Genomic DNA, 22428 nt, shown 5'->3' with positions numbered 1-22428 from the left:
GGGGTAGGGGAGTCGAGGGGACCCTCTTTCCGCAGCCTGATCCTTGACAATCCATGGGGAGAGGTTACCATCAGCTGGTCCGGGATCTCCAGGTGCACAGGGCTGACACACAGCTTCGGGGACTCTGGAGTCAGAGGCTAGTGCACCCCAATTTCCTAGCTGTCTGAGCATCAGGGCCAGTGGGGCACGAGGTGGTCGGAGCACCTGGCTTCCCCGTGGGAGGACTCAGGGCAAACCCCTGGGCCCTTCAGCGTGGTCCGAGGGTCTACCTCTACAGCTACAGCTTTTTGTGAAGGCAAAACATTGGGTTGGCCAAGAATTTCACTCGGGTTTGCCCATACACTCTTACAGAAAGCCTTGAATGACCTTCCTTGGCCAACCCAGTATACGCCACCTAACACTGAGCATCTTCAACTCTTCTAAATGCAGTGTGTTAGCTTTAAGTTCCTTCGCTGTGTGTGTGACCATCACCCTCTCCAGATCTTTACATCAACAACCACTCTCCCCCGTCCCCCACCCTCTGGTCCCTGGGAACCTCTATCCCACTTTCTGTCCTTATGGATTCGATTACTCTAGGTAAGTGGAATCATATTTGGTCTTTTTGGTATCTGGCTTATTTCACTTTACATGCCGAAGGCACATCCATGTTGTAGCGTACGTCGGAATTTCATTTCTTTTTAAGGGTGAACACTAGACCATGGCATGTACAGACCATATTTTCTTTCTCCGTCCCAAGGACATTTCCTATCATCAAGTGATGAAACTTGATGCTTTTCCCTGAGTTTCACGTTAGGCCCAGAGAGTCCTGCCTGCGGGCTGATTTCCTACTATGCCTCTAGTTCCTCACGCCTGCTTAGCGTCCATTCATTTGCTCTTCATCTGCTGGGAGTTTAGGTGCTTTACTGTTGATTCTGCACACACTCGCTGAGTTCCTTGAAGACAGGAAGCTCATCTTTTATTTTCCACGTGTCACCCACCCCCGGACTTCTCCCACGCTTGTCTCGGGTCTGTGCCTTGCTCACGAGGTGACAGCCTGCACCAAGGACTCTCCAGATTATGACTCACACGGTCAAACAAACAGCATTGTAAAAAAAAAAAAGCTAAAGAAAACCTAGAGCTAATGATCTCAATCTGCAACCTGGGATCGTGAGCGGGAGCCCGGAAAGCAGGAATCTGAAGTCTCACCCACAGGGTGTGGGCACCGCCTGGGACCCTTTCCCAACTGGGACTCCAGACTGCAGTCATTCAGGACTTGCCAGTGCTGTTCAAGTCTGGATGCCGGTATCAGCCCAAGTAGCGGATGCATTTGCTGTTACTTCTCCCTACTGTTTCTATTTCTTTTAACGACTGTACATTAAAATTCCCTAGAGAGGGAAATGGCAACTCACCCCAGTATTCTTGCCTGGAGAATTCTGTGGACAGAGGACCCTAGTGGGCTACAGTCCACGGGGTTGCAAAGAGTCAAACGCAACTGAGCAACTAATATTTGAACACTTGATACTGAAATTAAGTCAAATATCCTCTATTAAATATTGTTTTAAACAAGAGCCCTCCAGAGAATCCAGACTGATGGGAGAGAGGACTCAGTGCCCAAGGACAAACACACGCAACAGCCGAGGCACGGGGACAGACACGCCCCAGGAGAGCGGGAGCCAGGCCCCGGGGATCCCAGGTGAGGCCGGGGGATTCCTGGGGTCTCCATCAGCTCTCTGAAAGCCTGGTCCACGCATGCTCAGGATTTCACACCAAAATGTTACACCCCCAGACCCACTGGTGAGACTGAAGCACATGTGTGCGCCATCTCCATCAACAGCTGCCCTTTTTAGAAGGAACCTTTAAGCTGGGGCTGCATTCAGTTGACCTAGTCTGAATGGCCTGGCTAAATACTGTCTGAAAGAGGCCGGCAGCGTCTCCAGTATGAAGTGAGAGACTGGGTCGCGGGCACAGCCCACGAGCTCCAGTGACACCCTGGGAACAACCTCTGTCCATCTGAAGCCACTAAGGGGGTGACAGAGAGATGGGGGAAAAGGCTAGAGACCCCGTGGGGCCATCAGACCGTGAGGATGTATCTATAAATATCTGCAGGAGGTTACAATGCCTGAAGAGGGGTCAAAACTCTTGTCACTGATATGTTTTGTCTCTGGGGGTCGAGGAGGGGCTGGTCTGATGCTGGCTGGGAGTCCTTTCGGCAAGGCAGCCTTAATAGGAGACGTTCAGAAAAGGAAGGAAGTGTATCACTTCTATAAATCCTAATAAATTCTAAGATTTGCCTCTAGAGGATTCGAAAAGCATTCTGCCTGGGAGGGTCTTTTCCATCTACACCTCAGAAACCATGCTTCAAAAACCTGTTTGCCATGTCTTCCTCCAGGGGATTTTCCTGACCCAGGGATCGAACCCACATCTCCTGCATTGCAGGTGGATTCTTTTACCCACTTTGGCAGAAACCACAATTTTGTAAAGCAACTATCCTTCAACTAAAATATAAAATTAAAAGTTAAAAAAAAAAAAAGCCTGTTTGGAGCATCTGAAAATCAAGTTCAGGAGAACCCCTTTCTGTGCCATTTCCGTGAGATGGTAATAAAGGTCGGGGAAAAATCTAAGGAGGGGCTGGGGGAGGGGGGAAGCCAAGAGAACTTCAGCCTTTGCTGAGCTGACATTTACCCCTTCTGCCCAGCACTGCCAGAGGAGGCACCGGCCTCGGGCTGGTAAACCACATTCTCCCTTGTAACTCAATATATTCCCCCAGCAGGGCGCTCAGAATCCCCCTGACCATCCAGAGGGGGTCATCACGAAGTCCCTTGCATTCTTAAGCTTCTCCATGGTAACTCGAGAGGGCCTCGGAGCTGACATCCCTCTCCCGGGTTGCTTTAAGCCAAAGGCCTTTTTCAAACAAAAAGATCCCAGGAGCTGCAGCCAGGCAGGAATGCAGGGTTCCCAGGCCTGGGCGTCAGAGCCTCTGGGTTCCGGTCCCAGGCCAGTGACCCCGACCTCTCCACCTCCCTAACCTTGTAGAATCACCCTGGCCTGGACCTTCTAAGGACCGTCATTTCCAACCAGCTGAATAAGAGCCTCCCTGGACCCTGGCTTCTCCTCCAAACCTCTCTTTCTTCTAAGGAGCTTCAAATTCTGGCAACCAGAGTTACAGCCTCTGAACTGTCCACGGGGCACCCAGAATGGAAAAATCTATAGCTAATAATAGTTCCTTGCGTTTGCATGGCACTTAACTCTTTTTAAAGTGGTTTTTAATCCATCATCACAATGAACTAAAGGGAAATGAGAGACAGGCGCAAGGGCTTGAGAGGTCAGTGGAGGCGGACACCTCCTCACAGGAGCGGGGGGCCCTCCTCTCCCACGCCCTGTGGTGCAGGGGGGCCCCCCGCTCCGGCCCTGCCTGCCAGCCTCAGCGTGTGTGAGCAGGCGAGAAGGCTCCATGTTGGAGGAGAAGCAGGCTGGGGATTGTACATAAATGGAAACAAGCAACAAATCAGACCCGCGGGGAAGCCCAGGCCATACAGGAAAGCAGTCAGCGGCCTCCCTCCCGCCTCAGATCTGCCTGCTAAGTTCTCCTCTCTATCTTGAGGGCACACGGGCTGCTGAAACCTGAAGAGGCAGCCTCACCTGCTGAATTCTGTATGATGTCAGAGGCCATGGTCTCAGCAAAGAGAAGCCAGCTGCCACAAAGAACCTCTGACACATCATCATCCCACCAACTGTCTCTTTCCCCGAGCGGACAGACAAGATGCCTGTTCTCTGCCAGGAGGAGGGACGGGGGCCACCTACCACATCGGTGTTGGTGATCTTTGCCAGGAGATCCACCAGGGCGTCTCCAGTGAGCGAGCTCACATCCTCATCCTGCTGAAGCCCACAGATGGCGGCCCCCACGCTTCCAGTTGCAATCATCGATGGCGGGTACATGGCGAACTTGAAGTCTGTGGGGACGAGAGGTGGGGAGGTCAGGACAGGGTGGAGACGGGCGCTTCCCCGCTTGGTAGACGATAGCACAAATGCCGCCTGGTCCCTCAGAGGCATCAGAACCCGTGTGATTCACCACCCAAAAAGTGGAAGGCTGGGGTGGGGGCTGCTGGGGAAGGAAGACCTGCGTCCCAATTCAAATCCCAGCACAGGGGACTTTCCTGGCGGTCCAGAGGTTAAGACTCTGCACTCCCAATCCTGGGGGCATGGGTTCGATCCCTGGTCAGGAAACTAGACTGCACCTTTCTGCAACTAAGAGTTCATGTGCCACGATGAACACCAAGTGCAGCTAGATAAATATTAAAAAAAAAAAAAAAACCAACCTGAGCATTGGGCTGAACCCGCAGAAACAGCTTAACCTATGGCTTCTCCCTCTTGCTAGCATATCAACATTGTCCACGGAGGCCCTTTTATCGCTGACTCCAAGGTCTACATCGAGTCACGGGCATGCTTAGAAACCATGCTGGGTGGCTCAACGAGGCACACACTCCCCACCCCTCCTGGCTGAATGCCACGAGCACAGCAGGCCTGGCTGTCTGTCTTTCTCCTTGGCCTTCTTTTCTTAGCCTGTGCACCATCTCCACCTCTTGAGGGATGTATATTACAACATTCCACCCAGAGCCTGCTGTGCACTGACTTGTGCAGAGCCTCTCCCTCCTCTCTGCTGTAGGTCTCTTCACATGGGGTCACAGCAGTGTTTCTCTGCCCAAAAACCTCGTTAGCTCCCCCCACCCCACCAGACATTCACAATGCACAGGAGCCAGCCAGCTCGTGGCCCTGGGCCCACAGGGGCTTGGGGTGGGAGCAGCTGGCAGGGAAAGATGGGGCAGGACGAGACCCCGCCTCCTTCCTCCCACCCCCCAGTGCCCAGGCCTCAGCCCAGAACCACAGTCCACACACTGCCTATCTCTGCATCCCGCTACCTGCATACCCAACCCCTACTTCTAGCAAATTAACCAACTTCTGGAAGCCAGGGGGTGCAGGTGGATGGTCCAGGGGGTGCCCAGAGGACTGTACCTCCCTTGTTTGGGTGGGGGGGAATGCTGAGAGACACGTCCCCCTGCCCTGCCCCACCATCCCCTGACCCCCGATGGCTGCACCTATGAAGCAAGGGAAGCCAAGCAGGCTCTGCTGAGCTGCAGGACTCTGAGCAGCTGCTCACTCTCCTCTGGGTTAATCCAGTGGACGTGACTTGAGTGCTGCCAAGCCAGGCTCAGCCCCTGGGGTCCGTGACCAGTCATGCCCTCCCTCCCACCCTCAAGTTTTTCTAACTTCCCTTGCAACTCAGTACCAGTCACCAAGTTCACTTGTGGGTCGCGACCTGCATGTGCTGTTGTTGCTGTTGTTCTGAACAAAATAAAAGTATCAGGAAGGAGGGCAAGTGGTGGGGAGTCAACACTGTCTGCAGAAACTCTTGTATCGATTTGAGGTACACTGATGAGGCATCCCACGCGGTGTTATAAAATGTACTTCTTCCTTTATGGTAGGTCAAAAGTTGAAAAGCAGCAGGCTGGCTCATCTCCCAGGGGCCCCTCCAGGTCTAACTGACTTTTATTTACAAAAAAATTAGAATGTAACTGCTTTACAATGTTAACTTTCTGCTGTACAATGTAGCAAATCAGCTCTATATATACATGGATCCCCTCTCCATGTACATATGGAGAGCCTCCACCCACCCACTCCCATCCTACTCCTCTAGGTCACCACAGAGCAGACACCCTGGCTTCCACCAGGCAGCGAAGTCACAAGACATATGTCTCCATCGGGCAGTTCTGCATGGCCTCAGGGGCTGCCCCAAGACTACACCCAGAGACACTCCCCTCTCTGCTGATAGGGGAAACGCAGAGAGGAAAATACCTAATGAAACACCTGGTCTCGTCTTTGTCCTAGCTCCTGTTCGCTAACCTCCACACTCAACCCTGGAAAGTTCCACCCAATCCATTCAGCCATTTCTGGAAACCTTAAACTTTCAGCTATGGAACTGGATGGAGAAATATTCACAATACCTACCTGGGTGAGAAGGGGGGCAAAAAAAAAACCCAAAAACTATATGAGTGTGTGCTATGATCAAGATTACAACCACCCATAAATATATAAATAGAAAGGCATAAACCTGCATGCATATAGGGGAACTAGAAGATACACAGATATATGTAAACTTCCCCACCACTGGGTGGGGAAAACTTCTTTTAGCAAAAATTAAATATCATGAAACAATCTCCCCTGAATCTAAGCCTCTTGCTCAGAAATGCTGCCAAGTTGTATTCTGGTGCTGAAGGCACGATTGGGATAAGCGTCTCCCTCCACCCTCAGCTCCCTACCTGGAAAGGTAAGGTGTGTGTCACTTCCTGAGCAACCCGAGCCTCAGCAGAGTGAGAAGTAGTTGGCTGAGCAGGGACCCATTCAGATCATGCTCCCCCATGCTCCAGGCACCACGGATGGCCCCCTGCCCCCAAAATATAGGACATAAAAATACAACGCAGGGTGGTTCTTCTAAAGATACATCTCTAAGAAGGGAGATGTCCCCACGTGGATAGGAGTGTCCACGTGGAGCCACGCAGGCCTGCCCTAGAAGGTGGGGAAGGTTTGGGCCATGCAGCTCCAAGCACTGGAAGGCGGAGGCCATGGAGGCTGGTAACCCACTGCTCACCAGCTGCTTGAAGGTCTCCAAGGCCAGTCACCTGACCTCTCTGAGCCTCCGTTTTCTCACCTACAAATGATATACCCACCTCCTAGGCTAGTTCTGAGGCTTCAACCAAGAGAGCAGCGCCCTGCTCACAGTCAACAGTCCACATCAACCGCCACCACCATCACCCCACTATTCCTAACACTGGGACGTGCTGTGGGATTGGGGCGGGCAGTACACTTTTTGGCCACACTGCATGGTTTGTGGAATCTTAGTTCCCCCTACCAGGGCTCAAACCTGTAACCCCTTGCGTTGTAGAAACACTTAATCTTAACCACTGGACCGCCAAGGAAGCCCCTGGGGTGGGCAGTTCTGACTGTCAAGAGATTCTGTTCAGCATCTGCAGTGATTCAGGGAAAGGTGCATGGGGAGCCCAGAAAGAACAAGGGATCTGCTCTGGGTCTGGAGACTCTTTTCCAATCGTGTGTGTGTGTGTATGTGTGTGTGTGTGTGTGACAGGAACACGGCCTCATGGAGCCCCCACCACCTCCTGCTGCTCTGTCAGGGGCAGAAGCTGAGATCCCGTGGGGACATGGGGATGGGGGGGACAGAAAGACGACACAAGTATACAAGCAATGAAAGGGAAGCTGGATGGACCGTATTCATTCCTGCAAGAGGGGCACCCAGAGCCAAGGAACAGGCCCACACACCTGCAGCCCCGACCTGACCTCCGCCCTCCCAGTGAGGCGGGGCAAAGGGCGCGTCTCCACCGACCAGCCCTGATGCTGTTCCTACAGTTTGCTGACTTGGCCAACTATTAGCAAAAAACAAGGTAAAATTCACCTGTTTCAGGACACTGGCTTTTACGGGTGAATCAGTGAAATCTCCAGAGGTTAAGCGGCTTTGTTTAGCATCTGCTGCTGGGTTTGCAGGCGCCTGGACTTGGCACCCAGTGCGCTGGAGGACTCCTCGGAAGGTGAAGAGAGCCTCAAAGGGACCCCCCCCCCCCTCTCCAGCCCCACCAAGAACACAGGGTCGTCTCTCCCATCAGAAGCGGGAGAAATGCCCAGAGGAGGGAGCCTCAGCTTTGACGTCCAAGAGACAGGAACCCGTTCCATCCTCAGCCGCCCCCCCACCCCCAACCAACCCTGCTCTTGCTCTGGGACTCCGCAGAGATCCTCACCACGTCTCTCAAGGACCTCCGGGGACCGCTTAACCCAGGCAAGGGCAAGAGAAGTGCTCCACGTTTATCAACTCAGGAATATGTCACTGGAGGAAGAGTTCTGAGCTAAGCAGGTTTGCAACCACAGATTACAGGGCCCTGGCTGGTCGCGTTATCCCCGTTGTTTTGACTACGACGGCGGAAGCCTTGACCGGCTAAGTGTGACTGCTGTGCTTCTTCTGTTCACCACTAGGGGGCGAGAGAGACTCTCTCTGAGGTGTCAACCAGAGGCGTTCCTCCATCTCTCCCGCAACCTGGCGTCAGTCCGGTGGGGGGTTTAAAAGGCCAGGATGGGGGTGCTCGCTGGCCACCGAATGACGTCATCGGCCGCCCCCAGAGCCGGCTCCCACCACGTCCTTGTGGGGGCCTCGATGCCAATTTAACTCCAGCAGCCTGGCTGGGAGCAGGTGGCAGGAGGGCCCTCAGCCCGCTCCTCACAGCAAGATGGGAAGTGAGCCGGCCTTGCCAGGCTGCCTGAAACCACGCAGGGAAGAAGGGAGACTCCGGGTCAACGGGCCACACCCCCTGGGCCCCGCGACCTCGGCTCTTGGAGGACAGAAAGCGGTTTCCGTTCTTCCTTCCACTTTCCAACCACCCAGGCAAACCTGCCTTCCTGGCTCAGGCGCCAAGTGGTAGATCCTCTCTGGGCCATCACTGTGTGTGTGTGTGTGTGTGTGTGTGTGTGTGTGCGTGCGTCCGTCCGATTCTGGACCGCAGTCCACCAGGCTCCTCTGTCCACGGGTAGAAACCAACCCAATGCTGTAAAGCAATTATCCTTCAATTCAAAAAGAAGGGAAAAGGAATACTGGAGTTGGTTGCCACCACTTCCTTCTCTGGGGGATCTTCCCCACCAAGGGATCGAACCCACATCTCTTGCCTCAGCCTGCACTGGCAGGCAGATTCTTTACCAAGAGAGCCACCTGGGCCATCACTAGCTGGCTATAACCTGGGGATGAACTGTCACAGGAACACCTGGAGGCAAAGCCAAGAAGACAGTTGGAAGCACGGGGGGTGACACCATCACCCAGGCCCAGGCCCGGATGTCTGGGGGGGATACTCATGTGCAGGAGAGCTGAGGGCAGCACCTTGGGGTGCGGGTCACCTAGGCAAAGAGAGGAGAGGCCGGGCACCATGGGTAGGGAGGCTAAACACCTCCTCTTCCCACCGCTTGCGCCAAGTTCAACCTCAATGCCATTGGCTCTTCTAGACATAACTGGAATCATCTGTTGAGCATGATATCATGCTTCAAGAATCTCCCCACGCCGGCGTGCGATCTTGAGTCATCCCAGTGGTCTCCTTCCCCCTTGGCGGACCTGGGGGGCTCTGCCATCAGGACCCGCCTGCTGCCTGGCTACTAAAGCCTCACAGGAGCCAGTGGTTATAAGGGCTCCCCTAGCCCCATGGCCTCCACCGACCAGGACCAGGACCAGCCCGGGGTAGTCTCCGCCCCAGAGGCTGTTTGAGATTGAGCAGGGGAGGAAAGGGGGCACCTCTCCGTCTCACCATATTATGCCTCGAGCCCCAGGAAGAAGACCGACACCCCCTACCCGTCCCGCCTCCCGCCTCTTCCCCTTTCACACACAGGCACTCTCTGTGGACAGAGGGACCAAGGCCAGCTCTTTCACAAGCAGCTTTCCCCCTCAACTGCCCACAACGCCCCATGGTTGCTACTGCCGCCTCCAGACCTGGGCCTCTGCAGGGGCCTCTGCGCCCCTGGCTGCCAGAGCTCAGAGACAGAACCAGCGGGATCCACGTGGGGTGGGGGTGGGGAAACAGGACCTGAGCTCCTGGGACTTCCCACCTGCTACCCGTCCCAGACACACACCCGGCCCCAGGGTGTGGAATCTCATCTAACAGGAAGATGTTTCCTCCAAGAAAAGCAGCCCCAGGGCTCTTGATCCATCACGGCCTCAAAGTCCCAGCCAGTGAGATGCCATGTGACACAGCCTTGCAGACACAATCAAGGGCAGATGGGGCAAAGAAAATCCTCAGGAGATAGGCTCCTTCCTTCAGGAGACACAGGAGACCCTCCCTGTGCTCTGAGCAGACCACACCCGGCTTACTGGGTACCTGGCCAGAAGTCTCTTTTCTCCTATCCTCCCCCACTCCCTGCCCCACACTAGCAAGGCAGTCTTCTCAACTTCCTCCGCCTCCCCTCAGACCTCTGTCCTCAGTCCCTGAATCCCAGGCTCCCTACTCTGGCCCCAAACTTGGCAGCTGCCCCAAGGATCTGGCCAAGAAGGCCAGGAGTGGGGGATGGGATCCCCAATTTTAGAGAATGGGCCTTTAGAGAATGTGGGGACCTGCTCTAGGCCTGGGTGACTCCACCCACCCTCCTATCCGAGTCGGAGATCATCAAGGAGCGGGCAGACGGACCCCCAAAGGTACATCAGTTAGGAGACAAGGTCAAAGCAGAGCTCTGGCCGTCAACAGCTGGGCAATGAGGGAGCGCAGGGTCAGGGGTCAGCTGTCCGAGAGAGAAAAGGGCTGGCTGACCCCCTCCTCCAGTGAATCGCGACCACGGAGAAGAAGGGACAGGCGGGGCCTGGGAGACAAAGTGACAAGTCAATGAGGGGCTGACCTCGAGGGCCTAGGCCAGACAGCAGAAAGGGAAGCAGCTAAGAATGGCCACGGCCTGCAAGGCAGCAGGGATCAATGGCTAAGAGTGGCCCTCGGGGCCACAGGAAGGGCACAGACTGCATCTGGGAAGCCCGGGGAGGGGAAGCTTGCCCTGGGATCCACGGGGTGGTGGTGGGGGGTGGCTGGACCCTGCATCTGAGCCAGCAAAGGCCAAGCGTGGCGTCCTGCTGGACTCAGACAGCGCAGCAGGGTCAGCGTGCAAGTCACTGTATCCGCCTTAGCTGGAAGAGTCAGCATCGGAGTCACGTTCATAGTACCAGGGCCCATCGCCTGTACCTTGCCTGGTTGACAAAGGGCTTCCTCGCCCTTCATCTCTCTTCTGATGTCTGTTTTCCTAACCACCCTGAAAGGGTTGCAGGAATGTTGTGGGTCAGTGTTTTGCAGATGAAGAAGCTAAGGTTCAGACAAAACTTAAGTGCCCGGAGGTCACCCAGAGATAAGTAACAAAGCCTGACCTTTTGACTGCGAACAGGGCATGGACGCTATTGCAAACAATGTGTTCATCTCCTTGGGCTCCAATATAATATGTAACAAGATACTGAAAGAAGTCAACCCCCAGGCCCACCTTTGCAATGCAAGTGCAGACTCCGGGCAACCTTGAACCACGCCCTCTTCCCCCCTCCCCCGCCTGCCCCCGGGGCGGGCCGGGGAGGGGAGGGGGGCGCAGAGAAGATCTGCCCAAACAAGTTCTTTCCCTGACACTTCTGCTTGTGAAAATATGAACTCCTGACGCTCCACCCTATTATGATTGCGGGTCCGGAGCTTCTCCCACAGCCACTACCTTTGGGGGGCGGGAAGTGGGGGCAATGTAGAAACTGGCCAAGGTTCAGTGTGGTGAGACTGTATCAAACCACTGCCTTTGGCGTATTAGTTAATGGCACAGGGGCCAACAAGATTATGTACCAATTGTGACATCAACAGGGTGGGTGTAGGGCTTTTTAACATGAAAAGGCAGTTGCAACTTACAGGTTGCAATCAAAACCTCAACACGTAGGTGGGGTGGGGTGGGTGTTGGGGGGGGTGGGTGGGAGCAGAGCCCAGGCTTAGGAATTGACTCCCCGCTGCAAAAGCCCACAGGTCCACCCCCACCCTGCCAGAGGGAGCAGCCAGGAGGCAGTCAATGCCCTGCAGCCAGGAGAAATCCTGGGGCCTCTTCCCTTCCCAGTATCAGGGCAGGCGGTATTTATCTTGACAGGGTTCCTTAACCTGTATTTGCCTCCACCCCCCAAATTTCCTCTTGGGCTTATCTCCAAGCCATCCTTTTCCCTCCAAAGATGAGAGATTTAAACACGACCAGAGAGCAGTATATATAATCTTCAAAAGAGCACTTTAGACACCATAAAGAATATTTTAACAGGCGCTGTTTTTTTTTTCTTCCCCTTACCACACCTGTCCTCGTAAACCATTTATGAGTTTGGCAGAGAGAGAAAATATACCAGCTGAGATAAAGGAAGGAAAAAACTGCCCAGGAAGGAAACCTTGGACTCTATAGAGATTACTTGGGACCCCTCCCGTAAACACTCGTAAGTTAGGGCTGTGGTCTGCCTCCCCTTGCAGCCCCCCAAAGCCCTTCTCGGCACCCAGCCACCCCCCACCCCCAGGGCTCCAGCGGTTCCTACCAGTGGCGCACAGAGCGATGAAGGTCTGGGCGTGCTTGCGAATCAGCGACAGCTTCTCGCTGGGCTGAGGCAGCTTGCGAAGGATGTGTTCGATGAAGTCGTGGGGGGTGACAGCCGCCAGGTTCCATTTCAACTTGCCCAGCACCACCAGCTCCCACTCCTGGGGAGGGAGGGAGGCAGAGAAGAGTATAAAACCCACACAGGCTGACCCAGTGTCCCGGATGGGAGGCTTGGGATCTAGACCAGTCTTTTGAGGATGTTCATTAGGACAAGGCTAGATTGGAAGGCCGGACCATTTATCAGAGTGGTCCTAAAGCTTTGAAGTGGGTGATGGCTCTGAAGGCTTCAAATGTCAAGCTCCCCGGAAACCAATGAGCGCCCAGGTGGCCACTGCCTCGATGGTCCTTTCTGCTATTTCTTCAGCCTCTCCAGCTGCACACCCTACCTCCCCATCCAACCCTGACTTCCAGAAGATGCTCTTGCCTGCCCACCCAGAAGGCTGAATTCACAGTAAAATACCGCCAAGGTTGTGGTGACCCTTTGATAGGAACTTATTGTATATATCAGTGACTGGATTAATGAGTAACTTTTTTCATCCTCCTGGAAAAATGATGTACACAGAATGAAGCTCAAATGTAGGTTTCTTGGCCCAAATCCTCGGCAACCAATTAGCTCGCCTGCGTCGGTGCCAACAGTACCATTTTCCTCTCTGCTGCTAAGACTTTCCCTGGACACACAATGCAGAAGACCCCAGGAAACGACACCCAGACACCGCGCACCCTTCCACATACGGGTCTGCGCAGGTTTTTGTTACCGTAACTAAAGGACCAGAGGGTCACTGGCCACCCCGTTTTGCGGCTGGAGGGGATTCAGGAGAGGATTAAAGTGCTTGTTCGAAGTCATAGAGAAGAATGCAGCCCAAATGCTGGCGCAGGGCTAACCCGGTGTCTGTGGGCCTCTCACCAGCAGCCCACCTACTGAAAAATGTTTTGTTTCTTTCCCTCTTGGAGATACTTCCGGGAGAATTATGCTCAAGGGAAACGAGTCAAAAAGAATGCCTTAAAAAAACGTGCTGTCGGAGGGAAAACAGGTCTATTGATCAATCATCATCAGAAGAATGAGATGCTGAGACCAGCCTGTTTGTGCAGCTCGCTCCCACATTCACCCCAGGAAACTGACTCTCTTCCCCCCAGCCACCGGAGCCCCATTCTGCCCATGGCACCCACCGGCTGTGTGGTCTCCGCCATTGCCCTCCCCTCCCTGGTCTTAGCTTCCTCATTGGTAAAATAGGAGGACCCCTCTAGATCTCCACTTCTGGGATAAAGAGACTAGGAAAGGGCAGATGTGTCTGCAGAAATACAAATTAGCTTGGCAGACCCTCAAAAAAAATTGGGGTGCTCTAAAAAGATCTGAGCCCCCCATCATGATGAAACAGTGATGCAAAAGCATTATTTTTCCTGGTCTCCCTTGGGGAAAAAATAACTGGATCTTATTTCTACCCATTTGTTTGTCTTTACTGGCTTTAATGTTGGCCTTCGCTTTTTTCCGGAGGTTGGGGGTAAAAACACAGACAGCCTTCTAAACAATCAGGGTCTTCCAAGACGGCTTGAAATTCCAGCTCTCCTTCTCACGGGAGAATGTGAGTATAAACCACTCGACCTGTACCATTATTAAAGGAAGCAGATCTCCCAGAAGAAAGCACCTTTCTGGGCCTCTCCGACCAAACCAGAAGCAGCTGAAATCTGGCAGCTGTTCAAAGGTGAGGTCATTCATGCCCCTCTGCATTCTCGGAGATTCCTCCCCGTCCTTGCACATGTCTGCCGCTAGGTGGCAGCACAGCCTCAGGGAGGAAGGCCTCTCACAAAGAACTCAGTTCAGGCAGCCAGTCCCGGCCCTGTGGACTTCGCTGCAGGCCTGGCCAGCAGGGAGGGAGGGTGGAGAGGAACAGAGGGGGCTCTCTTCCAAAGAGTTGGGAGATGGGTGTGCAGATCACTGAGGGTGGGCCTCTGGGGCCACTCAATCAATGCCACACTGCGGCTACATGGACGTCTTAAGGGTGAAGCTGCAGAGGCAAAGGGTCCTACTGGGTGGGAAAAAGGTTTGCTGGCAGAAAACCAGAGCCCAGACAAGATCCCCATGTCTGTACAGAGGTTATAGCCCCACCGAAGATGGGACTCCACGCCTCCGAATCCTCCCACAAAGGGCCAAACTTGACTCTGCTCAAAAGCCAGTGAGTTGGTGTTTAGTGAACAGCTACTATGTGCTGGTATGCTGGAGAGACTGAGAGATTCCCTAGAGTGTACCTTTGAACTCCTAGTTCTTGGGAGACACGTCACAACACGTCTGGATCACGGTGAGGTTGATGACTGTCTCGGAAGTCAGTGATTGAAAATTGGGAATTTAATTAAAACATTAACAGTGTTGTATACCTCCACTACACACACACACACACACACACACACACACACATTTTGCAAATGAGTGTCACCAACCCAAACCTCTGTGAAGGAGGCTCTTATGCATGGGCGGAGCCTGAGTACTTTGTATATACAGTCCAGCACACAGTAGGAACACAAAAAGTCTCTATAGGAAAGGTCAGAGCTTCCCGAAGGGTGGACATTTCACAGATGGGTAATTTGGGGTCCTAAGAGTTTGTTCTGGGAGCGGTGGGTCAAGGCGGATTAGGCCAGAGCAGAGCAGAAAGGCAAGCAGGCAGGAAGGAGGCAGTCATTACCAGCAGCTCCTGAGGCTTGATGGAGTTGTCGGTGTAAATGCATAACTTCTCAGCGGTCAGCGGGATGGTCTCTTTGAGCTTGGACGCCAGGAACATGCACACGGCCCCCAGCAGCTGCAGATGGGTCTTCGGAGTTGGGACTCCGGCCAAGAAGCGGTCCAGGTAATTGATGGCGAGAGGAAAGACCTCCTCTTCGCACTTCTGCTCCTCACAGACCTACGACATGAGTGGGAAGGGGTCGGGGTCGGGGGAAGACCATAATATCAGGAAAGGAGGAAGAAAGGGAAATCGCACAATCTCGGGAAATGACAAAAATATTGGATTTGGGGGGAGGGGAGGGGAGTAGAATAAGCGATAAGAATGAAGACGAGGAAATTGGGGGCAATCTACATGGTCATCCGCGCGGGGGTCCTTCCCGGGAACTTAAAATCTCAAAGGTGAAGGGGCTTAAGGACCCCGAAGCCGAGGGCGCAGCAGCGCCGGCCCCGCCGCCCCCGTGGGCCGCTCACTACTCCGGGCGCTTGCACTCACTCACTCTCTTTTTTGGATTTCGTCATCTTTTCAAAAAATCAATAAAAATATTCTGGAGGCTCCGGGGGTCTCGTTCTTGGTCTCATTCGGATCCCCAGACCCTGCTCTATCATTCCCGACAATTGAAAAAATTGTCGGGAGGGGTCCCCGCGGCCCAGGCGCCGCATTTGGGGGGGTGGGTGGGAAGAGGTGGGGAAGCGGGGGGAGGGCGGAGGGAGCGAGCGCCGCGCAGCCTGGGCGGCCGGAGTCGGAGCAGGGGAGACGGGTTCAAAAAATAATTAAAAATCGAGGAAATATCCCAGAAAAGCCCTTTCGCCGTGAAAACCCCGCAGAGGACCCAGGCTTCCCGCAGCGGAGGTTTGGGGCGCCGGGAAGGTCTGGAGCGCGACCCCTGGGGCTTCGGATCCCGAGGGGAAACTTGCAGGGGAGAGCGCGGCGGCTGGAGTGTCCGGCCGCGGCCCACAAGGGCAGAGGCCGGGGACGGTGGCGAAGAGCTGGGGGACGCTCGAGGACGGGGAGCCGCCGGAGAGAGGCGCGGGGGGCTCCGGCCTCTCCTTCGGGGGGGCCCCGCTATCCCCCCTGCACACACCTCCTCCCCCTCCCACCCCACCCAGATCTCCGCACCCAGGAAACTGAAGGCCGAACCGTAAGTAACCTTCACGAGGGGGCGGGGTGGGTGATGGGGGAGCGAGGGCGCCATCAGAAGTGGGGGGACCGGGGTCGTGGGGTGCGAGGGAGAGCAGGCGACGCGTCCAGCCGCTCCACCCCCGAGTTTACAAAGCAACATGGCGAAACCACGGCAGGTCCGGAGCCGTGCAGACGTGGGCACACGGCAAGGGTTCGGAGCAAGGGGAAAGAAGTGCTTCTTCTGGGTTCCCCGAAAACACACGTTTCTTCAGTGTGACTTCCGGGGCTCCTGAATTCCCCGTTTCTCTTCTCCCTCCGCCCTCCCCCTCCCCCCTTAAGTGCCAACGCGGAGTCCCGACCACATGCGGGGACCCGAGGCTGGGACCCATTTGCTCTGGCCTTTGCGGGGAGGGGGGGGCGCAGCTGACTTTTTAACTTCGGGGTTCACGCTCCCATTCTCTTCTTCAAGGCACCGCAAGCAGCCTCGGCTTAGCAAAAGGTCGCGGCGGGGGTGGGTGCCGGTGGGAAGAGGTGGCAGCCGCATGCAGGCACACGCGCTCGGGATGCTCCCCCACCCTCCGCCCTGGGACAACCTCGCTGCTCTCCCTCTCCCCCCGGGAATCTTGCACCCCCCGCAAGGAACCGAGAGGAAGCCACGCGTCTCGCCGAGGGCGCGGGGGTAAGCTCTGGCGCAGGAGTGGGGAGGCGGGCTCCCGAGGCTGCCCTCGCCCAGGTTCCGGGACCCGGCGCGGGGGCCGACGGAGCGCTTGCCTGCAGCCCTACCTCCAGCATCCAGGTGGCCACCATCCTGCGCATGTAGGGCTGAATGTCCTTCTGCACGCACTTGAAGTAGGAGCACTGGGGCAGGTAGCGCTCCTCGATGGTCAGCAAGTTCTGCAACACGCGGTCGTCGTGGAGCAGGTTGGCGTCCGGCACGGCCCTGCGGACCGGCTCCACCTCGCCGCACAGCAGCTCCATGGCCAGCTGGCTACTCGCTCGTGCCCCTGCGATCTCCGGACTGGAAAAGTTGGGGGGTTTTTTTGGGAGGGGGGAGGGGAGAGGATTCCCCGTACCTCCTTCCTTTGGCTAAATAAGGGTTTTTTTGGGGGGTGGGGAGTTAAGGGCAGAGAGAGAGAAGCCGGGGAAGAAGAGTGGAAAGGGATAGGATGGGCGGTGGGAGAGGAGCGCCCCGGGGGCGGCTGACTCTCTCTGCCCTCCCCTTCAAACTTGTCTGCTCTCCCCAGCTCGCTCGGCTCTCTGCTCGCCGAGGCAGTGACGCACACTGGCTGGGCAGTTACTTCTCCTCCCTCTCGCCTCACCCCCCTCTCCGGTTCCTCCTCCCCTTCCCTCCCCTCCCGGCCCTCCCCTCCTCCTTTCAGTCTCTCCCTCCTTTCCCCTCTTGTTATTAAGGAGAACAGCAGCTGGCCCGACCAAACTTCAAACGCGGTCCCCCGCGCCGCCCCCCACCCTCTCCCTTAGCTTTCCGAGGCCCTCTCCTCCAAGCCAGGGGCCCTGGATAGGGGAACCCACCAAAAAACCACAAAACCCCACCGATCCCTACTTATTCCCTGTAATTGCAGCACATTCTGTAGGTGCATCCCGCCAAAAATACGACCCTCCGACTCTGGCTTCCTCAAACATGATCGCCACACTCCAGCCCACAAATTTAAGATCCAGGAATGACGGGTGGGTGAGCTGAAGATGAGGTGGGCTCAGACGATTGAGAAATAAGATCCCTTATAAGAGCCGGAAGGAGGGTGATTTGGGGAAACAGTTAACTTTGCATACCCAGAGGGAAAGGGTATGTATATGGCCCTGAAATGTACGTTCTTGATCATTTTCAGCCTGTTTCCAAAACCCGATTATAAGGACCAGAATACATCCCCCCCCCCCCATGCCACTGCTCACCCCCCACCCCCCGCAGATGTGTGGGGAGAGGAAGAAGGCGGAGGGGTGGGTGTCCGGAGGGAGGGGGCGCTTCTTCGACGTGGGAGAATGTGACCTAGGAGCAGAAACCCTCCCGTTCTTGGGGCGCCGCAGGCGCCACTGGGAGACGCGGGGAGGCGCCCCGAGCCGCCGCAGGCCGGGGGCAGGGCTCCCAGCGGTTCCGCCGCGGCCAGCGGCCACGCAGGAAAAACCCGCTTCCTCGCCCTGCATCTGCTGACAAGCCGCCCGAGGTGTCTGCGCCGAGCGTGGCCACCCTGATACAGCTTTCTAGGAAATAGCCCGGGGGGCGGGGAGGGGGGCGAGAGAGGGGGTAGATTGGGCTCCCTGTCTCTCCCCCAGCGCAAACGACACCACCCTTCGTTTGCTCCGAGGCCCAAGATCTCCCACCCCGGGTCCCTCGCGGACCCTCCGGGTTCACGCCTCCATCGCAGCCAGGGCTTTCTCCCCGAGAACTAGACTGCGGTAGAGACGCGGTCGGCTCCGACACGTGCTCCGACGCATCCTCGGGTCAAAGCCGCTTTGGGAGGGGATCCGGGGGCGTTTCCTCACCTCCTTCCTCCCGCCACCACCCCCCCCCTCCACCACCACCACCCGGCCCTCTGTGCTATTTTACTCCGAGGGGGAAAGGAGCGGGCCCTGCGTCCCGGGTGCTGGCCGAGCTGGCACGTGCGGCGAGCGCCGTGTGGGTCGGGGCTCTCGCGACACCCCGAGGTCAGCCCAGCACCTCCCTCGCGGAGCAAGGAGGGTCTCAGAACCGGGGCACGGAGGGCGAGCGTGGGGCGGGGGGGAGCGGGATGGGTGAACCGGGCGAGCGGTTCCCTGAAAGGAGGGGGAGGTGGAAGGGAGCGCGGGGAGCGCGCAGAAAACCAGAGGTGCGAGCGATTAACTCCGGCCCCCGGGGCCAGCCCCTTTCCACGAGGGTGGGGCGGAAGGGGTGGGTGGGTGGGTGGGTGGGTGGAGGGGGCTATCGCTTTAAAAGGGTGAGTAAGAGTTTGGGGCGCCGTCTCCCCTCCCTCTATTTGCATAGCCAATAGCTCTGGGTCTCCTGCTACTGCGCGCTGATTGTTACCGGGCAGATTACTTTTTTTTTTTTTTTTTTAGTAGGACGCGTTCCCCGCTACATCAAAAGGAAGCCAAGGAAGGGAGGGCGGAGGGAGAGCGGGGATGGGGCGGGCGGGGGCTGGTGAGAGGCCGGGGCGCCCGCGACCTTATCAATAGCGCAGGAATTAGGATCCCATCGACTGTACGTAAAGAAAGGGGAGGGAAGGGGGCGGGCGAGGAGAATGTCTAATTGCGGTGGAAGCCATTAGCTTTCGGGAAGAAAAAAAAGCTCGCTGAAAAACCCAAGTTGCAAACTCAAAATGAAACAGCCCCGCGCGGCGGGTGACACCCGGGGCCCAGAAGCGTGTTCCTCGGAAAAGATCGGGTCCCTAACAATCACCTATTGATTTCAGTCAACGTGGACTTCCCGACTCAGGCCTTGAGTCACTCCGGATAAATACGTTAACTTACATTTTAAGACCCCATAAAAGACCTACTCAAACTTAAGTTCAACCACCTTTGAGCGGATCAAAGAAAGCCTGCAGGAGTGGGGGGTGGTGTGGGCTGGAGGCAGTGGGGGCGAGAGAGGTATTTTTAAAGTATAAATCTGCCCCGACAGGCAAGGACAGAAGCCGGCCAGGGCCCCCAGCCTCTTGACATCACTTGATAACTAACGCAGCACGGTCTTTTCTCCACCTCCCTGCAGAGAAAGCATCCTGTGCTCCGGGTCCCCTGAAGAGGGGCAGCGGGAGGCTGGGGGTGGGGGGGAAGAGGCGGGTGGTCGTCCTCAGGGCCTCGCCCACCCTGGGGAGAAAGCCTGGGTGGCAGGGCCTCAAGTCTCCGGAGCGAGCCGAGGGGCCCCCTCGCCCCTTCCCTCCCCCCAACCCCAAACCCGTCTGGCTTTACTGAGAAATTCCGGCGGGGAGCGGGGCCGGGGGCGGAGGGGAGGCGGTCGTGAAGGGGAGGGGCGCAGGCGAGTGCCCCTCTCCCCGCCGCCCTCGCCGTCCACCCCGATCCGCCAGTGCGGGTGCTCCCCGCGCGGCAGGCTCGCTCCTTCCAGTTCCCCGTTGACTTCCTCTTCTGATCACGGACTCTATCCGAACTGCAACCTCGCGGCGAATCCATCCCCCAGTGGTTCGGGCTCCGAGGCTCGGGGTGGGGCGTGCGAGGGTGCGGAGGTTGGCAGGAATGTCTCCGGGAGGCTTGGACTGGAAACTGAGTTTTCCCTTTTGGTCGCCACTCCGACCATGTGTTAAAACCTTAATTTTGCTTGTTAAAAAGCACACCGTCTCGCACGCGGGAAAAGGGACGTTGCCTTCTGGGCAAACCTGCGCATTTTCTTTGAGTGTAGACGTAGGTTTAGAGGAGAAAGAAAAAAAACAAAAACCAAACTTGTGCTCTAGCTTTTAAGTAAAAACTGGTCACTGTTGGGGGCGGGGGGAAGGAGAATGTTGGCTCTTCCTTATTCCTTTTCCATCCCTCAAGGGGAAAAAAAATTCCTACCCTTCGAAGGATCAGTGATAACCTTTAGCGAACGTCAGTTTTATTGGACTTTTATTCCCTCTCGGGCCGGCTCACCACCTCTCGCGTTGTGGAGTTTCGGTTGGAAAGTGTACAAAACCCTGTAGGTGTAGGGTGTTTATAGGCACATTTCTGCAGGAACCTGCAACGCTGAGCACACTTACGCCCCAGCTCACCTGGCGGACGCCGCCCAGCCAGGTGATCCTGCGGTCGACTGGAAGCTGCGTCCTCAGAGGGGCGCTCAGGCGGGGTGGGGGGAGGGGAGGGTAGCTCGGGCTCAGGCCCTCCCCCCACCCCTTACTGCCCCCCTAGAGCAGAGCTGTGTCGGGGTTTTCCCATTTAGGGATGCACAGGCAGTCAAAACCGAAAACCCGATGGTGGCTTGAAAGTAGATGGCCGAGGGTCCGAGCCCCGGCTCCGGGCGCCTGGGGTACCAGGGAGGAACCGGACGGGGTGCAGAAGGAGCGGCTCGAGTGGGAGAGTGGCGGGGGGAGGTAGCAGCAAGTTAGAAAAATGTGCACAAGGAGAGGGACAGGTCAGGAACTGGAGCGCACGGGGACAGAGGCTGAGTGGGTGGGGATGAGCCGTCGGGAGGCATCCCCCCACCACCACCCCAGGCCAGGCCCAGGGACACCAGGTGTGCGGGCGCTTCCGGGACTTGGCACGGCTGCCCCCTGCCCGCGGCGGCCCCGGGGCGCCTGGACCCTGCGGGGACAGAGTCGGGCGGGGGCTTGCGCTCTCCAGCCGCCCTGCAGACGTCCGAACTCGAACCCGGGCTGCGTGCCTGGGGCGGCAGATGTGACAGTCATGGGTCTGGAACGCCTGCCGTCAGTTCGCCCACCTCACATCTTCCTCCTCTCCCTTGGAAACAAAATAAAAAGTAAAAAGACCCGAACTTTCCCCCTCTTCCTGTCTGATTCAGCTGCTGGACACGCCTCACGCGGCCGAAAATAGCCCTGGAAATGTATTCGCTTTATTTAAAAAAAAAGTGACTTTTCCACTAAGATTTGGGGCGGGGGGCGTCTGGCCCGCGGCGTCGGCGGGCCCGGCCTCCGGGAGGAAAGGGAACCGGCCGGCTCACTGCTTCGCCCTCCCCCACCCAGGCGCCCGGGAGGGGCCCGCTGGGCGGCGGAATCGCGCCTCCGCTGGAGGAGCCACCACGCGGCTTTTTCGCGGAATTTTGACGTCACCCACACGTGGGGGAAGGGGCTGGGAGAGCGAGAGGAAGCGGCGGGGGAGGGGGCGGGCGGCGGCGGCGGCGTGGCCGGCACCTCGCGAGGGGCGCTCCTGCCGCGCGCCCCCGGCCGCCGCGCTCGCTGGGATCCGCCGTGCGCGCCCGCCCGGAGCCGAGCTGCGACCAGCTCCCAAGCCCTTCCCTCCCCGCCCCCCCCCCCCCGCATCTTCCACCCGGGGGAGCTGATTTTCAGCCTTTGGAAGCCGCGAGCTGCTCCTAGCTCCGGGGAAAGCTAATTTCTTTGGGTTGCGGTCCAGTTGCGCTCGTTGGCGACATCAGATTGAATATCGCGATTGCTGGTCGCGACGCGCCGCCACCCGGCTGTCCTCCGCCTCTCCAGTGGTGGAGACGTGGGTGTGCTTTCTGTTCCCCGGCAGGGAGTTCGGCATATATGTTCACACCAGGAGTTTTTCACGCGTGACTTTTCCTCCCTGCCACCCCACCCCCTCACCCGCCCCATCCACTACTTCAATACCGTCTGGCTGATGCGCTGAAAATGACATGTGACATCTGCATAGAAGCAGCTTGGGACGAATTTTAATGTGTTAGGAGCAAATCCATCTACAACTATATACTTTTCAAAAGAGTTCACAAATCGATGGGCAAACGTATAGGGCGACTCCCCTCCCACCCGCTGGGTACCCCCATGGTGTCCGAGCTCCGGGAGAACCTCCTAGACTCCCAGAGCTAAACACAGCAGCTGCAGAGTGAGCC

General features: G+C 56.7%; 1 protein-coding gene and 1 long non-coding RNA gene across 4 annotated transcripts in view; one reads left to right on the top strand and one right to left on the bottom strand.

Annotated features, from left to right (window-relative positions):
• CCND2 (cyclin D2) overlaps nucleotides 1–17256 on the bottom strand; it is a 27967-nt gene extending 10711 nt beyond the window's left edge. Inside the window, exons 1-4 of the mRNA XM_005897940.3 lie at nucleotides 16755–17256; nucleotides 14814–15029; nucleotides 12080–12239; nucleotides 3781–3929 (exon numbers count right to left, since the gene is read on the bottom strand). Coding sequence (XP_005898002.2) covers nucleotides 3781–3929; nucleotides 12080–12239; nucleotides 14814–15029; nucleotides 16755–16949 — 720 coding nt within the window. The 5' untranslated portion in view covers nucleotides 16950–17256. The remainder of the gene's footprint in view (nucleotides 1–3780; nucleotides 3930–12079; nucleotides 12240–14813; nucleotides 15030–16754) is intronic.
• The window catches only part of LOC138987996 (uncharacterized), a 27084-nt gene continuing 19691 nt past the window's right edge, over nucleotides 15036–22428 (top strand). For all 3 annotated transcript variants that reach the window (XR_011464352.1, XR_011464351.1, XR_011464350.1), the window contains exon 1: nucleotides 15036–15990. This is a non-coding gene — a long non-coding RNA (uncharacterized lncRNA). The remainder of the gene's footprint in view (nucleotides 15991–22428) is intronic.

This window comes from Bos mutus, chromosome 5 (genome assembly GCF_027580195.1).
Source record: "Bos mutus isolate GX-2022 chromosome 5, NWIPB_WYAK_1.1, whole genome shotgun sequence".
Classification (NCBI taxonomy): Eukaryota; Metazoa; Chordata; class Mammalia; order Artiodactyla; family Bovidae; genus Bos; species Bos mutus.
The sequence above is the reverse complement of the archived record's forward strand: the minus strand, read 5'-3'. Positions and strand labels throughout refer to the sequence as shown.